The sequence below is a fragment of the Vulpes lagopus genome, chromosome 6, assembly GCF_018345385.1.
Source record: "Vulpes lagopus strain Blue_001 chromosome 6, ASM1834538v1, whole genome shotgun sequence".
NCBI classification, from domain to species: domain Eukaryota; kingdom Metazoa; phylum Chordata; class Mammalia; order Carnivora; family Canidae; genus Vulpes; species Vulpes lagopus.
This window is the reverse complement of record NC_054829.1, coordinates 70,227,767-70,245,889: the sequence shown is the minus strand read 5'-3', so window position 1 is coordinate 70,245,889 and position 18,123 is coordinate 70,227,767. Positions and strand designations below refer to the sequence as shown.

Sequence of the window (18,123 nt, the reverse complement as noted above, 5' to 3'; positions counted from 1 at the left end):
TCCCATTCATTCATCCAGGTGAGGCCCCAGTCCCTACTCCCTGGACCAGTGAGCCTCTCTGGTTCCTGAACTTTTATGACTAGTTCTGCTTCTCTTTGTTTTGTGAGCTCTCCCCACCACGTACCTCTAATAAATTCCCCTTTTTAACTTCATTATGGCAGTTTTTATTGCTTGCAATAACAAAAGAACTGTTAATTGATCCAAACACCTACCTTGTGGTGTTGGAAGGACTAAATGGTTAAGTGAAGTTTGTTAAGTGCCTAGCCCAGTCTTGAGCAGCATAGCAAGTCATCCGTAAGGTGGTGGCTGTAAGTTAACAGCGGGGCAAGGCACAGGGAGGTGGGGAGGGAGATTATTACTGATTTTGGTTCCACTCAAAGAAACCTTCCCCCAAGAGACAGGACAACAGAAGGGAGGGAAGTCCAGGCTATGGTATGCTCATTTATTCAAAATGTCTTTATTGAAACAGAATGATAGAGCAAGAAAGAATGAGGTCTGGGAGGATGTCTTTGGGCGCAGGATGATGCCCAGACCTAGTGATTACACTGTGGAGCTCGCTCCCTGTCCCCTGACTCTTGCCAAGGAAGTGAACACAAAGCAGCAGGGAGGAGATGGGGGTGGGGACAGCCCTCTGAGCCCTCCTTGATGGCTGGCGTGAGGTGCCTCTCAGTCTCCTGGGCAGCCCTGCCTTCCTCACCAGTCCTCCCAATCTGTTTGCCAGGGCCTTATGCCACCTTTCAGTATGAGCCAGCCTCCTGCCAGGGTGCTCAGAGGCCACTCAGAGGGCAGGGTTGGGGGTGGCAAGCAGTGGGACATGGTCACAGCGATTGGGGGGTGGCTGCCGCAGCAGGGAAGGCCGGCGGCACAGCTCCCCATCCCGGAGCACCTCGGGCAGGAGCTTGCGCTTGGTCTCCGGCAGAAGCATGATGCTGAGGATGCAGAGGAGGGCACAGGCTGCCAGCACCACATGCTGCAGGAAGGCTCCATGGCCCATGTGGAGGCGCTGAGCTGGGCCACTTAGCCCTCCAAGAGCCCCCAGTGCCATGATCAGACCCAGGCCTCGGCCCCTGGGAGAGAGGGAGGAGGTACTCAGCCTCTAGCTGTGGGCTAGCCAACCCTTCTCCAGCAGCCTCCCTGCCTCCCTTAGGCCCTTCCTCAGCCAGAGCAGCACTGCTCTCACCGGACAGTGGTAGGGATGACTTCAGAAGCAAGAAGGGTGCTGAGGATGCCAGCAGCTTGGGAGGAGAAGAGGCCAAGGACAGAGAAGGTGGTGATGGCAGCCTCGTTCAGATCTGGAGGACCAAGGGAGGATGTGAACAGAGGTGAGGAGATCATGCTCGGTCTAGGTCCTGGCATCATCCCTTTGGCTCTCTGATCCCATGGCTCTAGCCAGGTGGGCTCTGGGCATCCACTAATTGATTGGGAGAACAGACAGGGTTGTGTGGCTGGGGGGAGGGGGGTGAGGGGCAGGGAAGGTGGACTGTGGAAGATCTGAGCAGGGTCTGGTCTTGGGAGGCCTATGCCAGGAGCAGTGGCGATTCTGTCTGGAGCACCTCTGCTGGGGTTCCTTTGCTCAGCCCACACTGTGGGGAAGGGAGGATGCTCACAATCCCACAGGCCCAGCAGGACAAGGGATGCAATGCCAGTGAGGGTCATCGAGAGTAGCAGGATGCCCCGGCGGCCAAATCGGTCCACGGTGACCCCCAGGAAGACGCAGGCCAGGGCTGCTGTGCCACTGGCTAGTAGGGAACACAGGTAGAAGTCCGATGGGCTCCCTCCTCCTCCCACAGGCTGGTAGCAGTGGCGGATGGCATGGGCAATAAAACTGTGAGAAGCGGGTAAAACAAAGAGGAGTGTCTGAATCCCCATCCACATAGCCTTCCACTGCCCTGGCTGCCCTCTGCAGGGGTCCTCAGGCCTTCCCCACCCAGCCAGCCCCCATTCCAGCTACTGGCCTGGCCCTTGGCTCAGACACCCAGGCTCACTTGGTGAAGCCCAGGATAAGCAGATTTTTCCAGATGTTGCGGTAGTTGAGGAGGGAAGCGAAGGAAAAGGAAGATGTTGCAGGGAGAGGGCAGGTGTTCTCCAGGTCTTTGGGAAAGAGAAAGGAGCTGTCTGTTAGAAGAAACAGCTGAGAACCCAGGGTCATCCCACGTGGGTGGTGGGGACCCTGGGATGTGGCACAGATATAACCATGGAGAAGGTACTATCATGTGTGCATGTGAGGTGTCTATCACCTGTAGGGACCCCTGTCTCTTACCCTGCAGGGCCTCCTGGGCCTCCTCTCCCAACATCTGCCCATGGGGCCGGTTCCGCTCAGCCAGGATCCTCAGCACGGACTGGGCCTCCTCAATCTGTCGCTTCACTATTAGCCACCTTGCAGACTCCAGAAACAGACCAGGCCAGCTAGGGACAGAGTAGGGGTGCACTCTTAGGTCTTCCGTCTCCTGATCCAGGGGTGGGAAACTCCACCTCTGAGGGGCTGGGGCTGGGAAAGGTGGGAACAAGGGGTAGTGGAGAGGAGGAAGGGTGTCCGGGCTAGAGCCAGGCTGGAGGTAGAGGTGGGAATGGCCAGACAACAGGTGGACGATGATACTAACCCATAAAACAGGAAGAGGATGCAGGGAGCGGTGATCATGCGCTGCAGAAATCGCCAGTCCTTAGAGACAAGGGCCAGGCCCAGGAACAGGAAGTGACCCCCCACCCCCACCAACTCCCCTGCCAGGGCCACCCGAAGCCTCTGGGTTGGGTCGCACAGCTCCAGGCCTAGAGATACAGCAGGGACAGGGAGGAGACGGCAGGGGGGAAGGAGGGATGGGAGAGAGAGGGAAGGAGGGACAGAGAGCGAGGTCAGACCCTGAGTGGAGGCTGCAGCCATCACCTCCCACAGACTAACCTCATAATGGCAAAGAGTGGAGAGACTGTTCAGTCCTCTCTCTTCTCCTGCTCAAACCTAGGAGGACTCAAGGGTCAGAGTCCCTGGTGAGTGAGTGTTCGGCATTCCTACTTTACAGTCCCTCTCACATCAGACTTTTTATCTGACCTGCATTATCAATGCTTGCCCAACCGCATTACAGCTACTCAGGATTTCATTTTTAAATGAGGGACCATTCCCTGACAACAGTGAGTCAAGGGCAAGGAAGGCCTTAAAGATGGGGCGGGGGGGGTTCAGGAGGAGGGGTGTGGAGAGAAGCAAAGTCCCTGGATCCTTCAAAGGCTAGGGCAGAAAGATAGCTGAGATCCTGGACAGCTGAAATTTGGGGCTGAGAAGAGACTGAGGGGGCCCTAGGGGGGAAGTGGGAACAGCCTGTGTATACAGACAGGCAAGCATGGGCCTCAAGGGAAGGACATCTGGGAAGTTGCCACTCACGCATCAGGTAGACACCAAGGTCAACTCCGGCAAGCAGAAAGCCCAGGAGGAATCGAAGGGCCATGACACCTGTGGAGGAGCCTGCGGCAGCCCCTCCCACTCCACAGGGCCCCACCAGCCCCAAAGTCAGCAGCACAATCCCTCGACGGCCGAACCTAGAAAGTGGGAAGGGCCTCTGGTCACCCAGACTCCCTGGAAAAGGAGTTGCCGGGTAGGACCCAGCTGCCCACTTCAAAGCCGGAGGTATGAGGATGAGACCCCGGGGTAAAAAGTTGGACTGGGGGTGGAGAAGATGGGAAAAGATGGGGACCATGGGTAATTGATGTCTGGCTACTGGGCACTGGAGTGTAGCTCTGTAGCTATGCAGGGGATTGACTCTTGTGGATGAGGCTGTTGGTCAGAGACGAGAGCATGGAAGTGAGACCAGCCATTAAAGGAGATTAGATATTGCTTGGGGGACATGGAACCAGTGATCCTTGGGGATAGAGCTATTGGCCATTGGAGATAGAACTTGTCTTGCTCAGACTGGTCAGAGGAGATGAAGTCATTGATATATGGAGTTGGAACTATAGATCTAGGAAGGCGAGGTCATTGGCTACTTATACATGGGGATAGTATTAGTCAGTGAAGACACAGCTATTGACCTTAGAGGACTGAGTAATTGATTTGGGGGGATGAGGCCATTGTTATATGGGTTGGTTTATGGGTCATTTAATCCATACAGATGTCAGTGGGGATGGGGTCACTTGCCAGAAGATCCACTGATCCATGAGAATAGAACTATTTGTTAACCTATGGGGTAAAACTATTGATCAATGGGGATGATCATTAATCTTTGAAGATTGGAAAATGATCTTTGGGGATAAGGCAATTGATTCATGAAGTGGGGACATTAGTTCTTGGGTGGATGGGGCTATGGGTCAATGAGGAATGAATCTACGGGGATATAAATCCACAAGGATAATCAATAAGCTGGCAGTGAGACCAGGGAAGCCGAGACTATTGGTCAGCAATGGTGCTTACTGACTATGAGTCAGTGAGGACAGGACTACTGATCCTTGGAGGCTGAGCTACTGATCTTTGAGAATAAGACCACTGATCTGTAGGGATGAAGATAGGGGTCACTGATCATTGAGAAGTGGGGCTGATCCTTGAGAGTGAAGCTACTGCCCCAATACAATGGGGTCATTTTTCCATGGAGATGAACTTATTGGTTAATGAAGCTAAGGCTATTGAATTTAGGAGACTGAATTATTGGTTTTTGGGGATGAGGGTATTATTCCATAGGAATGATGCTCTTGGTCTGTGGGAATGAGACCACTAATGCATGATGAGAATGGGCTGTTGACGTGTGGGTTTAGGAACATTTTTCCAACAGGTGTGTGGCTATTGGGCAGTGAGGGCATATTGATTTTGGGATTATTGAATGTTGTGTTGCCTTTGACCTATGGGAGTTGAGCTATTAATCCATTTGGATGGGACTGTAGATGGATGGAGATGAGTCTAATAAGCCATGATGATGGTCAGTGGAGATGGAGCACCTGGTCAGTGGATGGTATCAGGAACCACAGGAATTGGGAGTTTTGATCCCAGGGGAGAGTTACTGGTTGGCAGGGATAAGTTGTTGGTCTTTGAGATAAGGCCACTGATTCATGCGAATTGGGCTTTTGATCTGAGAAGATCTAAGAACATTGAAGACCATGAGGATGAGACTATTAATCTCTTGGGGGGGGGGTACTATTATGATTATTGGTCTTTGGGGTGGAGTCATTTGTAGTGTTGAACTATATAGGTCAGTGGGAATGCGGCTTTTGATATTTAGGAATTAGCATACTGATCTGTAGGAATAACACCATTAAGATGAAGCCCATTGTGTAGATGGGGCTATTACTGGGGATGAGTCTATGAATCTATGAGGGTACAGAGGGAGGTGGTTAGTGATGACAGGGACAATAGAGGACGAGCTAGGACTTTTGATCTCCTAAAGGTAGGAGTTTTAGTCAGTGGGGATGGGGCTATCATCTTTGGAGATGAGCCACTGATCCATGGATATGGGGATGGCTAATGGGTGGTATTATTCTCTTGTGCAGAAGAAGTATGCAAGGAGTATTTCTTGATGGGGAGTGAAGTGAAGGTGAGACAGGGCTGGGGCTGCAGATCATTAAACAGAAGAAGTCCAGAAGACTGCAGAGTCCAGTGAATCCTCTTCGGCCTCCTGCTAAGGCCACCTGCCTGGGCTAGCCACCCTAGCATCCCCTTCTCTCTACCCGCCCTGTCCCCACAGCAGCCCTCACCTGTCCGCAGGGTAGCCTAGGAACAGATAGCCGGAGGCAAAGCCCAGGATGAAGAGGATCTGCTCCAGGATCACCTGCCAGCCCAGGTCACACACTAGATCCCACTGGGGATGTGAGAGGGATATAGCGGGCGTCAGGCTCTATGCTCCCCTCTCCTGGCCCACCCCCAGGCCCGCGGCCCGGCAGGCCGCCTCACCTGGCCGATGGCGTTGGTGGTGAGCACCGGCAACCCGTTATAGTCCCAGTCCTTGAGACAGTGGTTGAAGTCCGGTGGGGCAAAGCCGCTGCACGAGGGGTCCGTACTGGTGACGACGCGGCTGGCAGCGCTGGCTGCTAGGGCCGCGCTGGGGACGCTGACGCCGCTGGCGTTGGGGGTCTGCTCCCAGCCAGAGGCGTTGGGGGCAAAGCCCCCGTAGTGGCAATGCAGTGGGGGCGCCAGGGTGAAGATGGGGTCCGAGGCCAGGCCCAGCGCCACGAAGAGCACGGGCAAGCAGCAGAGGCCGAGCTGCAGCTGCTGGCCGCCGCCCAGCGCCCCCACCTGGGCGAGCAGCGCTTCGAAGCTGAGGGGGCCGGGGGGCACGGCCAGCGACAGGCTGCTGCCCAGGCCGTCGCCGCCCGCGTCGCCCTCCCCCTCCCGCTCGCGCTCGCGCTCGCGCTCACCCTGCAGCTGCTCCGTGGGCACCGCATCTCCGAGGGTCCCGACCTGCTGGGGGGCGGGGGGCAGAAGGGTGAAGCGGAGAAGCGGGGAAAGCCGCAGAGCAGGGGAGGAGGGCGGGCGCGAGGCAGGCGTCAGGGGCGGGGGGCGCGCGGGAGCAGGATGCCGGGCGCGGGCGCGGGGGGATGCTGGCGTAGCCCCCAGGGCGCGGGCACTTACTCCGTTGGAGCTGGGGGTGATCTCCACAGTGCTGTCGATTTTGCTGCCGCCCCCGCCATTGGGCTCGGGGGTGCCGGTGGCCACCCGGGGAGCCAGCTTGCCGACTGCAGGGCCCCGCCGCCCTCACCGAAAGGATGCGCTGTCCTCGGGCCCGGTGGGGCGCCGGCTGCGCGGTCAGAGGCCTGAGAGACCCCGCTCTGCAGCTCTGCAGCCGCGGGCGCCTCCTTCGTCTCTGCGATCTCTGCGCCGCTTTCCCCTCCCCTTCCTCCAGACTCTCCTCCCCTTCCCACGTCAGCAGAACCTTCGGTCCAGACTCTTCGTCAGAGGGAGGAAGGGGGGCCAGGGCCCAGGGGCTCTGTCTCTGTTCCCTGGGTCTGCAGGTCATTGCGGTAAAAAGGAAAGAAAGCTGAAGGATAGCAACTATCCAGGCAGTTGCCAGAGATTCCATCTTTGCTTCCAATTCCTCCTCATCCATCCATCCATCCATCCATCCATCCATCCATCCATCCATCTTCCCATCCATCCATCCATCCATCCATCCATCCATCCATCCATCTTCCCATCCATCCACTCATTGTCAGGAAAATTTATTAAGTGTCTATTATGTGCCTGGCCTTGTGCTAAGCTTTGGGGGATGACAGGATGGACAAGGCCACCTTGGAGTAGCTTACTTGGGAGACAGCTGTGTGTACTGGCATCTACAGTTCAGAGTATGCACACGGAGGGCTGGGTTGGGCCCTGTACGCAGCCCTGGCTGCCATTCTCTAAATAAGACTGCCCTACCCCCACCTCGGTTGAGTCTTTGTCATTTCTCAACATCATTTGGCACTGTTTGTTTGTTTGTTTTTGTTTTGTTTGCCAAATTGGCACTGTTGACCACCCTTTCCTCTAAACACTTTCTTTTTTGGCTACTAAATCTCACACATTCATTCTGTTTCTCTAGCTCTTCTTTTCTCCACGGCAGGCTCGTCCTCCTCTTCACCATCATTCAGGGTCTGCAATCCTGAGGCTTGGTCCTGGATCCCCCTTTCATTTCACCTTGAAATCTCACCCATGCCCATGGCCTCATTCACCCCTGATATAAACGATACAAATCTGATCTCCAGCTCCCACCTCTCTTCTGAGCACCGGATCTCTGAACCTTGGGTGACTCACAGGGACCTCAAACTCAATATATCCAAGACCAAACTTACGCTCTTCCCCCTGTAACATGGCAGTCTTCTAGTGCTTCTTTCCCCCCAGTGAATGGTACCCTCATCACTCAACTGTGGCCAGGTGCTCAGGTGACAGCCCTTATGATGCCTCCTCCTTACCCCCATGTCAAATCCTTTACAAAATCCACTTTATTTTCTACAGGTTCTCAGATACTCTGCTTCTCTACATCACTACCACCACTAGTCAAGCTACCTGTTGCCCAGGACTCTTAAGCCTCCTAACTGGTGTTCTGCATCTGCTTCATTTCCGTCCCCTTCCCCATCTGTATTTCTAGTGCAGATGGAGTGATTTTCAAAATGCAGATCTATTCACCTCCTTTTTCTGCTTAACAGACTTCAATGGCTTCTCCTCCTCAACAAGGTAAATGCTAATATTCCAGAAGCATCACATACGGTTTTACATGCTGGATCCCATACTCCCTGGTGCTCCACCTTGCTTCTCTCCCCAGACTGCACTCATTACACTGGCCTTCTTTCATTCAGTTTTCCCAATGCCATAGGGCCCTTGCACAACTTGGTCCTTATGCCTTGAAGGTTTCTCCTCCCTTAGTCAAGTTCTCATCCTTCAGCTCAAGCATACCCACCTCAGAGGAGCCTTCCCTAACCCCTAGAATTGCTACTCAGAGTGATTTACAGAACAGTGCTCCCATGTCATCCAAGAGCTTGTTAGAAATGCAGAATCCAAGACTTTGAATCATAATCTTCCTTTGAACCAGATCCCTAGGTATATGTACATTCAAGTTAAAGACACATTTCTCTAAAAGATTTAATATCTATTAGGTATTTAATATCTATTTTCTAGTCTAAGGTTAAGGACTAGAAAGGGGTGTCCTGTTAGCCTCAGCCGGAAATCGATTGCCTCTTCTCTCCACTGCACAATACACTTCCAATTTGTCTCCTCTGTTCAGATATTTTCCAAATACGGGACCTCTAATATGTTAAGCAGCTTCCCACTGCTCCCTTACCCCAAATCATTTCAGTATCTCTTCAGGATTTATTTCAGTGCTGTCACAGCCAACATTCCTTGGGTATTTGTTTGTCGGTGTCCTTGTGTCTGTCCTGGAATTATTATTTTTAAAAATATTTCATTTATTCACGAGACACACACGGAGAGGCAGACACAGGCACAGGGAGAATCAGGCTCCCCACAGGGAGCCCCGATGCAGGACTTGATCCCGGGACTCCAGGGATCAACCACTGACCCACCCAGGCATCCTTGTCCTGGAGTTATACATAATAAACTTTATGTGGCACTGGGCCATTTACAGGCATTTTATTGTTATGGCCTCACAATCCTGTGAGACCATTATGATCATCCTCTTATTAAAGATAAAGCCTGGACTCAAAGGGACTGACAAGATTTACTTGCAGATAGGCACAAGGCAGATCTGGGACTTGCATTGAAACCTCTATTTCCAGGTTGATCTCTTGACATTCTTTTTGGGAGATGATGAAAAATAGCCCTGATATAAATCTTCAACACCAAAGGGTAAGTTTGGGTGACCCCAGAATCTGGAAGTGAATTTTCTTTGAGTGAAATGAGAAAGAAGGAACCCAAAATGCAGAAGGCAAATGCATAGAGTGGGGCAAGAGACTCATATTGTGATTGAAGTTTGGGGTGCCTCTAATCCAGTCACAGTGCCAAGGTGTCATCTGGGGAAAGCACAAATGAAGCAATGGATCGGCGGCTTGGACTTCTTCCTGTGGTAAGTGCCTGGAGTGATCTTCCATCTAAGCCATGGCTTGTCAATTTCACCAAAGCTTGAGGACTATGGACTAATGACACATTGCATTCATTTGGCCCCTCAGCTCTTCCAGAAGGATGGTCAGCAGGAGGCCTGGGAAGGGGGATTTAAGGGGCCAGACCTTCTTGGGTTAACATAAGAGAGGGCACCCACAAGGAGAGGTTAGCCAGCAGCACTTTCCAGTTGGCCAGAGTGCTCCTGTGGCGCTAAGCTGAAGACAGACCTTCACTGGGGTGATCTCTTCAGCATGGCACCTTTCAAGGTTCTCGTGAGGCCAATCTCTCCACACGTGCACCTCTCTAATGATATCATGTGATGATGAAGTCTTGGAGGAAAGGCCACCAGTCAGTAATCAGTGTCTGCCTTCTGGGAATGCTGGTTCTCAGACTCTCTTTGGGGCTCTTATCCCTGGGCCCTCAGCTATCACCTCTCAACCATCCTGTCCAAAGTCTCCTTCAACAGCCTCTCCCTCAACCAGTTAGTCCCTCACATCACCCTGCTTATTTTGTTATTTACTTATTTTAAGTGACTCGGTTATATTCACCCCACTCCACAATGTACCCTCAGGACTGTGCTCGGCACATCATGGGAGCTGAAGCCCGCCGAATGAATAGTTGTTGAAAATAAGAGCAAAACCTCCCCCCAAACCCAAGGACATTCTGTCCACAGTATGTGTCCTGTAGGTTTGGCCAAGGGGCATCAGGCCCGGCCCCTTCCCCAAGCACCCAAGAAGCAGAATCAGAGAACCAGGGAGCAGGGCTTACTGAGGCCCAACTCCGTCCTGCCTCCTGGGGGGAGGAGCCCTCGGGCCTCTCCCAGACCTCCACCTTCTGCGCAGTCAACGTCCTGCCCTCAGCCTCAGCTAACAGTGAGGTGCTGATGTTTTAGAGCCAAGAACCAGGACAAGACAGAGGTTCCAAGTGACCCAAGGTTTCAGTCACCTGATTTCTGTAGGGCCAAGTTTCCAGAGGTGGGTGGCAGTGTTGTGACCAAGAACCTCCACCCCAGGCCGAGGGAAGAGACCAGTTCCTCCCTGCCCCAAAGGGCCCGGCACCTGCCCCTGACAAAGCAGGGAATAATATTAAATATAAATAATTTATACAAAACGGCTTGTACAAAAAGCTGCGGGAGGGGGAGGGACATCTCTGTGAGAGACTGAGAAGACCGGAAAGATGATCCCACCTCTCCTGGTCCCTAAAACAGAGCTCTCTGGCTGCCCAAGACCCAAAAGGGGTAGGCAGGAGAGGGGCAGAGCAGGGCCGAGGGGCCTCAGGGGGCCAGGCTGGAGAGCAGAGTCGTGAATTGCAAGGCCTGCCCGGCCAGCTCTGCCACGCGCTGTGCCATTTCTTGGGCCGCAGGGTGGGACGGGTAGCCCAGGGCGGCCCCCTTGACAGCCAGCACGGCGGCCCGCAATGCCTGGCCCAGCGCCGTACCTGCAGCCCCAACCTGCGCTCGCAGAGGGGCGGAGGCTGCCAGCCGGCCCAGAGTGTCCCCAACAAACACCAGGCGGTGAGCAGCCACCACTACCCGCTTGCCATGGGGCACGAAGAGGCGTGGGGGCTGGTTGGCCTGGGTGCTGGCCATCAGGGCCGCCACGGCTGCCTGCAGTGCTGAGTAGTGGCTCTGGCACTGCCCTGCGTAGAAGTGCAGGAGCTGCAGATCTCCGGTGGGCAGATCCAGTGGCTCCCCTGGGGACAGGGCCTCCTGAGGGTGAGAGGAGTGGTTGGTGGGCAGGTTCTCAATAGTGCTACTTTTACAATCGCTTCCTCCCTCCCCCCTCCTCCCCCCTTCCTTTCCTTTGCTCCTCATTCCTTCTTTTTTACCTGGGCTCTTCCCTCTGCCCATCAGAAAATCTAAATTCTCATTGCCAGTGGCAGAAAGTGCCCGGAGTCGATGTCAGATCAATCTGGATTCAAACTATTGCCAACAAATCTCTGAACTTGTTTCCTTATCTCTAAAATGGGGAGGTCCAGTATCAACAAAACGTGAACCACATGTGTAATAAACTTTTTTCTAGTAGCCATGTTAAAAAAAGTAAAAAGATCTAACTCCAGATATAAAAAGTGTTATAATTTCAACATGTAATCAATATAAAAATTACTGACTTTTTTTCATACTAAGTCTGCAGAATCTGATGTGTGGTTTCTATTTACAGGGCCTTTCAATTCAGGCAAGCCACATTTCCAGTGCTCAATAGCCGTGTGTGGCCAGCCACCGCCCATATTGAGTAGTCAGTTCTAGTCTCCGCCTCCCAAGGCTGCAGGGCAGTTAATGCCACGGGTTGAAGGGGCCTAGAACAGAACTAGAACAGAACGTCGCACACCACGAGCACTGTACGGGTACTAATGGTGGCTGTGATTAGTGCTGACACATGCGATGCACTTGGCACAGGGTCTGTACTTGGTAACTACCCGATAAACCGTAGCTACTATACTTAGGACCATTCTAGACAGTCCAGGAGACCACCTCACTTTTCCCAAGGCCCAGAGAGATTAACTGGTGACTTCAGGGCTCCTGGCTTCTTACTGGTGGAGCTGGGATTAGAAGCCAGGTCTCTTAGGAACCCAGGAATTCAGTTGGAAGGAGCCTTGGAAGGCTCCCCGCCTAGCTCTGACCCACAGTCCAAAATTCTCTCTGCTTCCCTGGCTGCTTGGTTTCCTAATTCCTCTCCAACACATTCTTTCCCCGCTTTCTGAATTCCTGATATCCTTTCCCAGGTTCCAGCTCCTTCCTGCTGAATTCTCACTCCTCTCAACTGCAGCTCCACCTCACTGAGTTCTTATCCCCATCCTAATCTCTCTCCCTGGCTGGTTCCTCCTCCCTGTGCCCCTTCTCCAGGGCCCTCTGCACAGGGTTACCTGCTGCTCTGGTGGCCCCCTCTCCAGCAGTTCAGGATCCCCTGGGAAGGCTTTATCCAGGGGCCTAGATCCCTGAGCTTTATCCATGCCCTGTGGGAGGGATCAGGGTCTCAGTGCAGGGGTGGTGGAGCAGGGCAAGTGGCCCCCAATCTTATTCCTGCCCCTCCCCTCCCTTCCCCAGGTCTCTCCCGCCATCAGAGGTTGCAGTCCCTTGAGAGTTGAGTTCTGGTGGGAGGGTCGGATGGCTTGCGGACCTCAGGCTGGGTTTAGGAGTGTGGCCCTGGTACAAGTGATGGGGCCTAGTACTGGGGTCCCAGGGCATAGGGTGAAGGGCTAGTGGAGAGAGGAAGGAGGAAAGAAAGGGAGGGTCCCTCTGGGCCCCATGCCTCCTCACTCCTCCCTCTGGTTATCTTGGGGTCATTTCTGGTGGGGCTGGTGGGAGATGAGCTCACCTTCAGGTGGACATAGTCGTACTCCTCGGCCATCGGGATGCCCTCATACTCATTGCGGTGTCCTGCTGGATCGTCCTCTACCTCCTCACTCACTGGATCCCCCTCAGCCTTGGGGCCCCCATAGCCAGGCAGGCGGGGTGGGGGTGGGGGTAGAGGCCGGTCCTGGATGCTGCCTTTCCGGCCTGGTGCAGGAGATGGAGCTGGGGAAGGGCTGGGGGCCTCAGAGATAGGCAGGGCAGGCAGAGGGCGACGGGATAGGCTCTCAGCTGAGGGTAAGCGGGGCCTGTGTGGGAGTGGGGGGCTTCTGGCCAGAAGCAGGGCCAAGGTGTCCAGGTCATTGGAGGCCGAGGCTCCTGGGGGCTCTGGAGAAGGAGGTGCCTCTGGCCCCAGCAGGGGCACATCATAGATGCCCTCATCAGTGCCTCCACGTTCCCCATCTGCTAGCAGTTCCTCTGGCGCTTCGTACAGATTGAGCACGGCTGATGCCCGTTTCAGGTTGGAAGGGGCAGCATAGAGGGGGGGCTCTGGTTCCCGGCCCCACTCCCACTCCAGATCCGGTTCCAGCTCTGATGGTGGCTTTGGGGCCAAAGGCACATCATAGGGAGCTTCATCCTCTCCAGGGGACTGCGGGGCAACCAGGGCCAGAGGGCGTGTAAAGGAGGCAGGGGAGTCATAGGGACCACTGGAGGGAACTCGGAGGGCAGCGGGGGGCACGTCATAGACCTGGAGAGGGAGCAGAGTCACCGGTTATCCTCAGACTCAGCACTGGATGCCCACGGAGCCCTCAGTTCCCTGCCCAACACACACGTGGACACCCAGCCCTCACCTCCAAGGCATCTCCGGGGGCAGCCCGTTGGGTCCCACTCCCTCTGGGGACTTTGTAGATGGGATCAGGGGAGGGCGGGCAGGGTCCGGCTGGTGGTCCTAAGGTAGGACAAAGCCGAGCTGGGGGTGGCACCACATATACCTGGGGGGTCAAGGCAAATGGGTGGATCAGGAGTGGAGACCAGGGAAGCAGATAATGTATGCCTTAGAGGAGCTTACACCCCGTCCATCCCCCGCCCTGTACCAATGGGGAAGGGTTGGCAAGCAGGTTTCACATGGCACAGGATTCGTGAAGAGCTGTGGTTTCAAGGATCACCCTGCCCCACTTCGCTGCAGGTACCAGTGGAGGGGAATGGGACTCTTCTGGCTTGGGGTTGGTAGGGCTCCAGCTCTCACCTCCTGGTCCTCATTGCTGTGCTCTGGGGCTGGATATGGTGAGCCAGGCTGGGCTGGGGGCACCTGGGTGAGGCTGGGCTGGGGTGCCGTGCCAGCAGGAAGGAGCTTCACTCTGTTGGCGGGCACAATGCCCTGTTGGCCATGCAGAGAGCAGAGGCACCAGCCGTCTAGCCCACCAGCGCCCTCCCTCTGCAGTACCCGTAGAACGTCCCCTCGGCGAAAGGACAGCTCCTGGGGGGACTCAGCAGTGTTGTCGTAGAGTGCCCGGGCCAGCTGGGCCTGGTGGGTGAGGTGGAAGTGGGGAGAGGGGTCTCACATATGTATCAGGTCATCAGGCCCTGTGCTCAAAATATTACAGAGCTCCCCATTTCCCTGAAGCTAAAAATCTAAACTCTTCGTGAATGGGTCCTGCCTGGTCTCCAGCTTAATCCCCTGTACTCTTCCTTTCTATTCCCTGAATTAGAGAAATCCTTTCCCACTTCAGGGCCTTTGCACTTGTGGTTTCCTTGGCCCAGAATGCTCTTGCTCTGACTCATCACCTGACTGGTCCCTTTTCATCCTGTAGTTTTGCTTAAGTGTTTCCTTCTCCAAGAGGTCTTTTCTTCCCTCTTCTCCCCACCCCATTCTGTGTCAGTCTCCACCATTGTTTTCTTCCATCATACTTCATACTACTTGCCTATTTCGTTTCTTATCTGTTTCTTCCCTTTCCCTGTAAGCTCTGGGAGAACAGGATGGCTATACTCGTAAGCCCCTACAAAAAGGCTTTACCTGGAATTGGGCCTCAATGAACCTATGTCAAGTGAATTTCCTCCAAGGCCACGAGAAAGCCCTGAGAAGGCCCACCTCCGTCACGTTCCCTGTTTTCCAGGCAGCATCTCCCCACCCCGTCCCTGCCCCAAGCAGGTTAGACTGAGTGGCAGCAGAGATCCACCAATTTGAGAGAGCCTGGGAAAAACCCAACACAGATAGTGCCTCGGCAGAAAAAGGAAGAAAAGAAAAACTGAAGCAATTGTTTTATTCTCAGTCTTAGCAAGTAAGGTTCTATCAGAGGAAGCTGAAGTTACCATGGAGAGGAGAAGAGTATACACGCTACTGCGTGTGTGTCTGTGTGTGTATAGATGGGTAGCTAGCAGGCCAAGAGCAAACATTTATCAGCCTGTTGCCAGTTGTGTCTGGTAGGGACATCTAAGCTTTGTTGCTTCGAGAGTCACCTGCTCAGGTGGTTAGTCACAGATACCAAGTGCAAATTATGTGTCCAGACACTGCAAGTCTTTATGCTAATCATCTCATCTCATTTAATCTCAAAACATCCTTATGAAGAAGGAGCCATCATTATCCCCATTTGAAAAGGCTAGGACAGAGAGGGTAGGACTCTGCCCGCAACAGAGAGTGGGTGCTGCTGGTGGAGGTGACCTGAACTTCAGGCTGTCTGACCCCAGAGCCCACGCTCTCAAACCCTGCCCCTGCCCCTGCCCCACTGCCTCCAAAATCACAAACAGGAGGTTCTACTTTTTTTCTTCTGTTAGTAACTTAACCACTTGGTTAAGTATAGTCCATGACTCAAACATGACTCAAGCACATATGAAGTCTTCATTATACCTAATTTTGCTTTGTCAGTCACCCCTCATAGGGCTCTGGTTCCATGTTGTCCTTTGGTAGAAAAACTTACACCACTCACAGTATCAAAAAAATATTCTGGTTTGATTATGCTTGTTAAGTGACTGTGCCTACTGGCAGGATTCCAGGCAGTGATGGTGGAGAGCAAGTGGTTAGGCATCACTGAGCAGGTAATCCATGTTAGCTGACGAATTCAGGAAAACATCTCAAGCTAAAGATCTCTAGCAGGCTGCATTTGGCCCCCAAGGCCCTGGAGAGGAGGCCCTGCTCAGCCAGCATGAGTACATGTTCCTCTTAATTGGCATTTCCCTGGAGTGGAAAGGTGGTCCAGCCCTCATGGTGTGGGGATTTTAACAACAGACTGGCTTTTCCTTTTGCCTGGTTCCAAACTCATCAAACCATTTTCTGAGTATATTTTGGATTCTAAAAGGATATTGTCCCACAGAAAGAAAACATGCTAACCAGATGGCACAAATTCCTGTGCAAATTAGAAATTAGTGCTTTGGGGGGCTCCCAAAGCAATTGCAAATTAGAAATTAGTGCTTTGGGGGGCTCCTGGGTGGCTCAGTGGGTTAAACGTCTGTCTTCGGCTCTGGTCGTGATCTCAAGGTCCTGGGAAAGAGCCCTGCATTGCACTGTCTCCTTGCTCAGCGGGAAGTCTTCTCCTTCTCCCTCTCCCTCTGCCCGTGCCTCTACTCCTGCTCTCTCTCTCAAATAAATAAATAAATAAATAAATAAATAAATAAATAAATAATTTTAAAAGAAGAAGTAGTAGTAGTGGAAGAAGAAGAAATAATTAGTGCTTTGGATTAGGCAGGGGGACTCGGACCCGGGGCTGAGTCCTGGCTGTCTTTTTCTAGCTGGGTGACTTTGGGCAGGTTGTTTGACCTTCCCAAGCCTTGGTTTCCTGCTTTGTAGAATTCCATGGCCATATCCAAATATCCATTTCTGGATAATAACAGCACTGTCCTTACAGGATTGTCTCGAGGACTGGAAGAAATAATGCATCAAACAACCAGGACAAAGCTTAGGACCAGCACAGAGGCCAGCACATATTCAATAAATATTAGCTATTATTAGGATCCTAAGTTTGATTAGCATAAATGCCACCCCCACCTCTAGGTAAAAAGAAAACTCCTCCTGGGACTACAAAGCCAACCAGTGGACCAGCTAGCTCCTGAGCCAGCATCTTTTCATCAGAGTATCCCCACTATTTTCAGGACCCCCCCCCCCCCCCCGCAGGCTCTGAGTGAAGATCTTCTCACCATCATACCGACTGAGATATGAGACCAAAGGAGTTTGGTCTTAGAGGGAGTGAAAAACTGAACTTGCCCTTGAGGGGTATGGGAGGATGTCTGGAGCCATGCTTCTCGGCTTGCCAGCCTCATAGTGCTCCTTCCCAGAGTCCCCATTAGGAGGGGACCAGAGAGTAAGCGGCAGCCTTACATTCCTGGGGAATCACAGGGTCTAGGGAAGGGTGGAGAGGGAACAGAATTGCTTGGATCCAGACTATAAGGCATGCTGGACAGAAAGAGGTGGGGCTGTGTGGAGAGCTCCTCCTTGTGTTAAGGTTTGAATTCCGTCCAGTGGGGCCAAACCTCTGAGACAAGCAAGGAACCCAAGCCAGAGTTGCTGATAGACTGATTGATGATGGGTGTGGCCACCTCTGCTCTACCCCCTCCTCAGGGACCCAGCTGAGGGAGTGGCTGCCTTAACTGGGGGGTGGCAGTGGGCCTGACACTCTCTGGGAGGCCTCCTCCCACTGTCCCATCATGCCAGCTGCCTCCTCCCTTTGTCCCCAGAAAGTGGCCAGAGGCTGGCTGACATCACCTCTCCTCCTCCCTCTATTTTCTCTCTCTCTCCCAGCCTAATCTCCCTCTTTTGCTCTATTTCCCCCCTTCCCTCCATCCTTCCCCTAGAGAAGGGCCTCTTTGGCCTCTCCCACTCTCCTGGAACCACCGCTGTTCCTTCATTCCCCTCCCAAACTTTTCCTTGCCTCCCAGTCACAAGCCCCTGCCAACCACCGGTAGCCATCTGTTCCCTCCCATAAAACAGCAGACAGGACTGGGGCTGGGCTTGCTCCCTCCCCTCCATCCAGGGGTAGCCTCTAGAAAGAAAAAGAGGAGAATGGGGAGGAAGAGGGGAGAAGGTGGCACCTAGACCCAGAAGGAGTTAGGGATGGAGAGGGAGAAACGGAAACAAAAGTGGGAGTGAGGGGAGGACACAGCCTTTCGGAGAAAGGGCCCAGGCAAAGAGACAAAGCGAAGGCAGAAATATAAAGTGACAGGAGTGCAGGGCAGACCGTGAGGGCCCAAGGCCTGCAGCCTCCTCAGCCCGGTGGACTCACCGACGTGGCTACGGCCATGGCCTTGGCCTCCCGCGCGGCCTGCTCCAGGCCGAGCTCGGTTTCGCTGACTTCAGCAGCGGCCGCCCCGGACCATGGAGGCGGCCCCCGGCTGCGGCGCCTGAGTCGTGGCC

At 53.7% G+C, this 18,123-nt stretch overlaps 2 protein-coding genes across 6 annotated transcripts; both read right to left on the bottom strand.

Moving 5' to 3' along the window:
• Positions 1-435: 435 nt before the first annotated feature.
• SLC22A17 (solute carrier family 22 member 17) lies at positions 436-7,599 on the bottom strand. Its single transcript, XM_041757824.1, has 10 exons — positions 7,590-7,599; positions 5,861-6,642; positions 5,665-5,768; positions 3,371-3,525; positions 2,601-2,766; positions 2,261-2,406; positions 1,986-2,091; positions 1,608-1,825; positions 1,181-1,292; positions 436-1,067 (listed from the first exon to the last, which is right to left on the bottom strand). Exons 1-10 carry the CDS (start codon positions 7,597-7,599, stop codon positions 779-781), a joined length of 2,088 nt encoding a protein of 695 aa, XP_041613758.1. The 3' UTR covers positions 436-778.
• EFS (embryonal Fyn-associated substrate) lies at positions 6,229-18,123 on the bottom strand. 5 transcript variants are annotated; one of them, XR_005988475.1, is made up of 9 exons: positions 17,993-18,123; positions 14,029-14,307; positions 13,634-13,774; positions 12,808-13,530; positions 12,356-12,445; positions 10,439-11,201; positions 8,718-8,811; positions 6,539-6,912; positions 6,229-6,370 (listed from the first exon to the last, which is right to left on the bottom strand). XR_005988475.1 is itself a non-coding variant. In XM_041759310.1 (6 exons), exons 1-6 carry the CDS (start codon positions 18,008-18,010, stop codon positions 10,767-10,769), a joined length of 1,686 nt encoding a protein of 561 aa, XP_041615244.1. In that variant the 5' UTR covers positions 18,011-18,123; the 3' UTR covers positions 9,010-10,766. The 5 variants fall into 5 exon arrangements, 3 of the variants coding, with proteins under 3 accessions (XP_041615244.1, XP_041615245.1, XP_041615246.1); XR_005988474.1 differs by having other exon boundaries at positions 6,539-8,811; XM_041759310.1 differs by lacking the exons at positions 6,229-6,370; positions 6,539-6,912; positions 8,718-8,811 and having other exon boundaries at positions 9,010-11,201.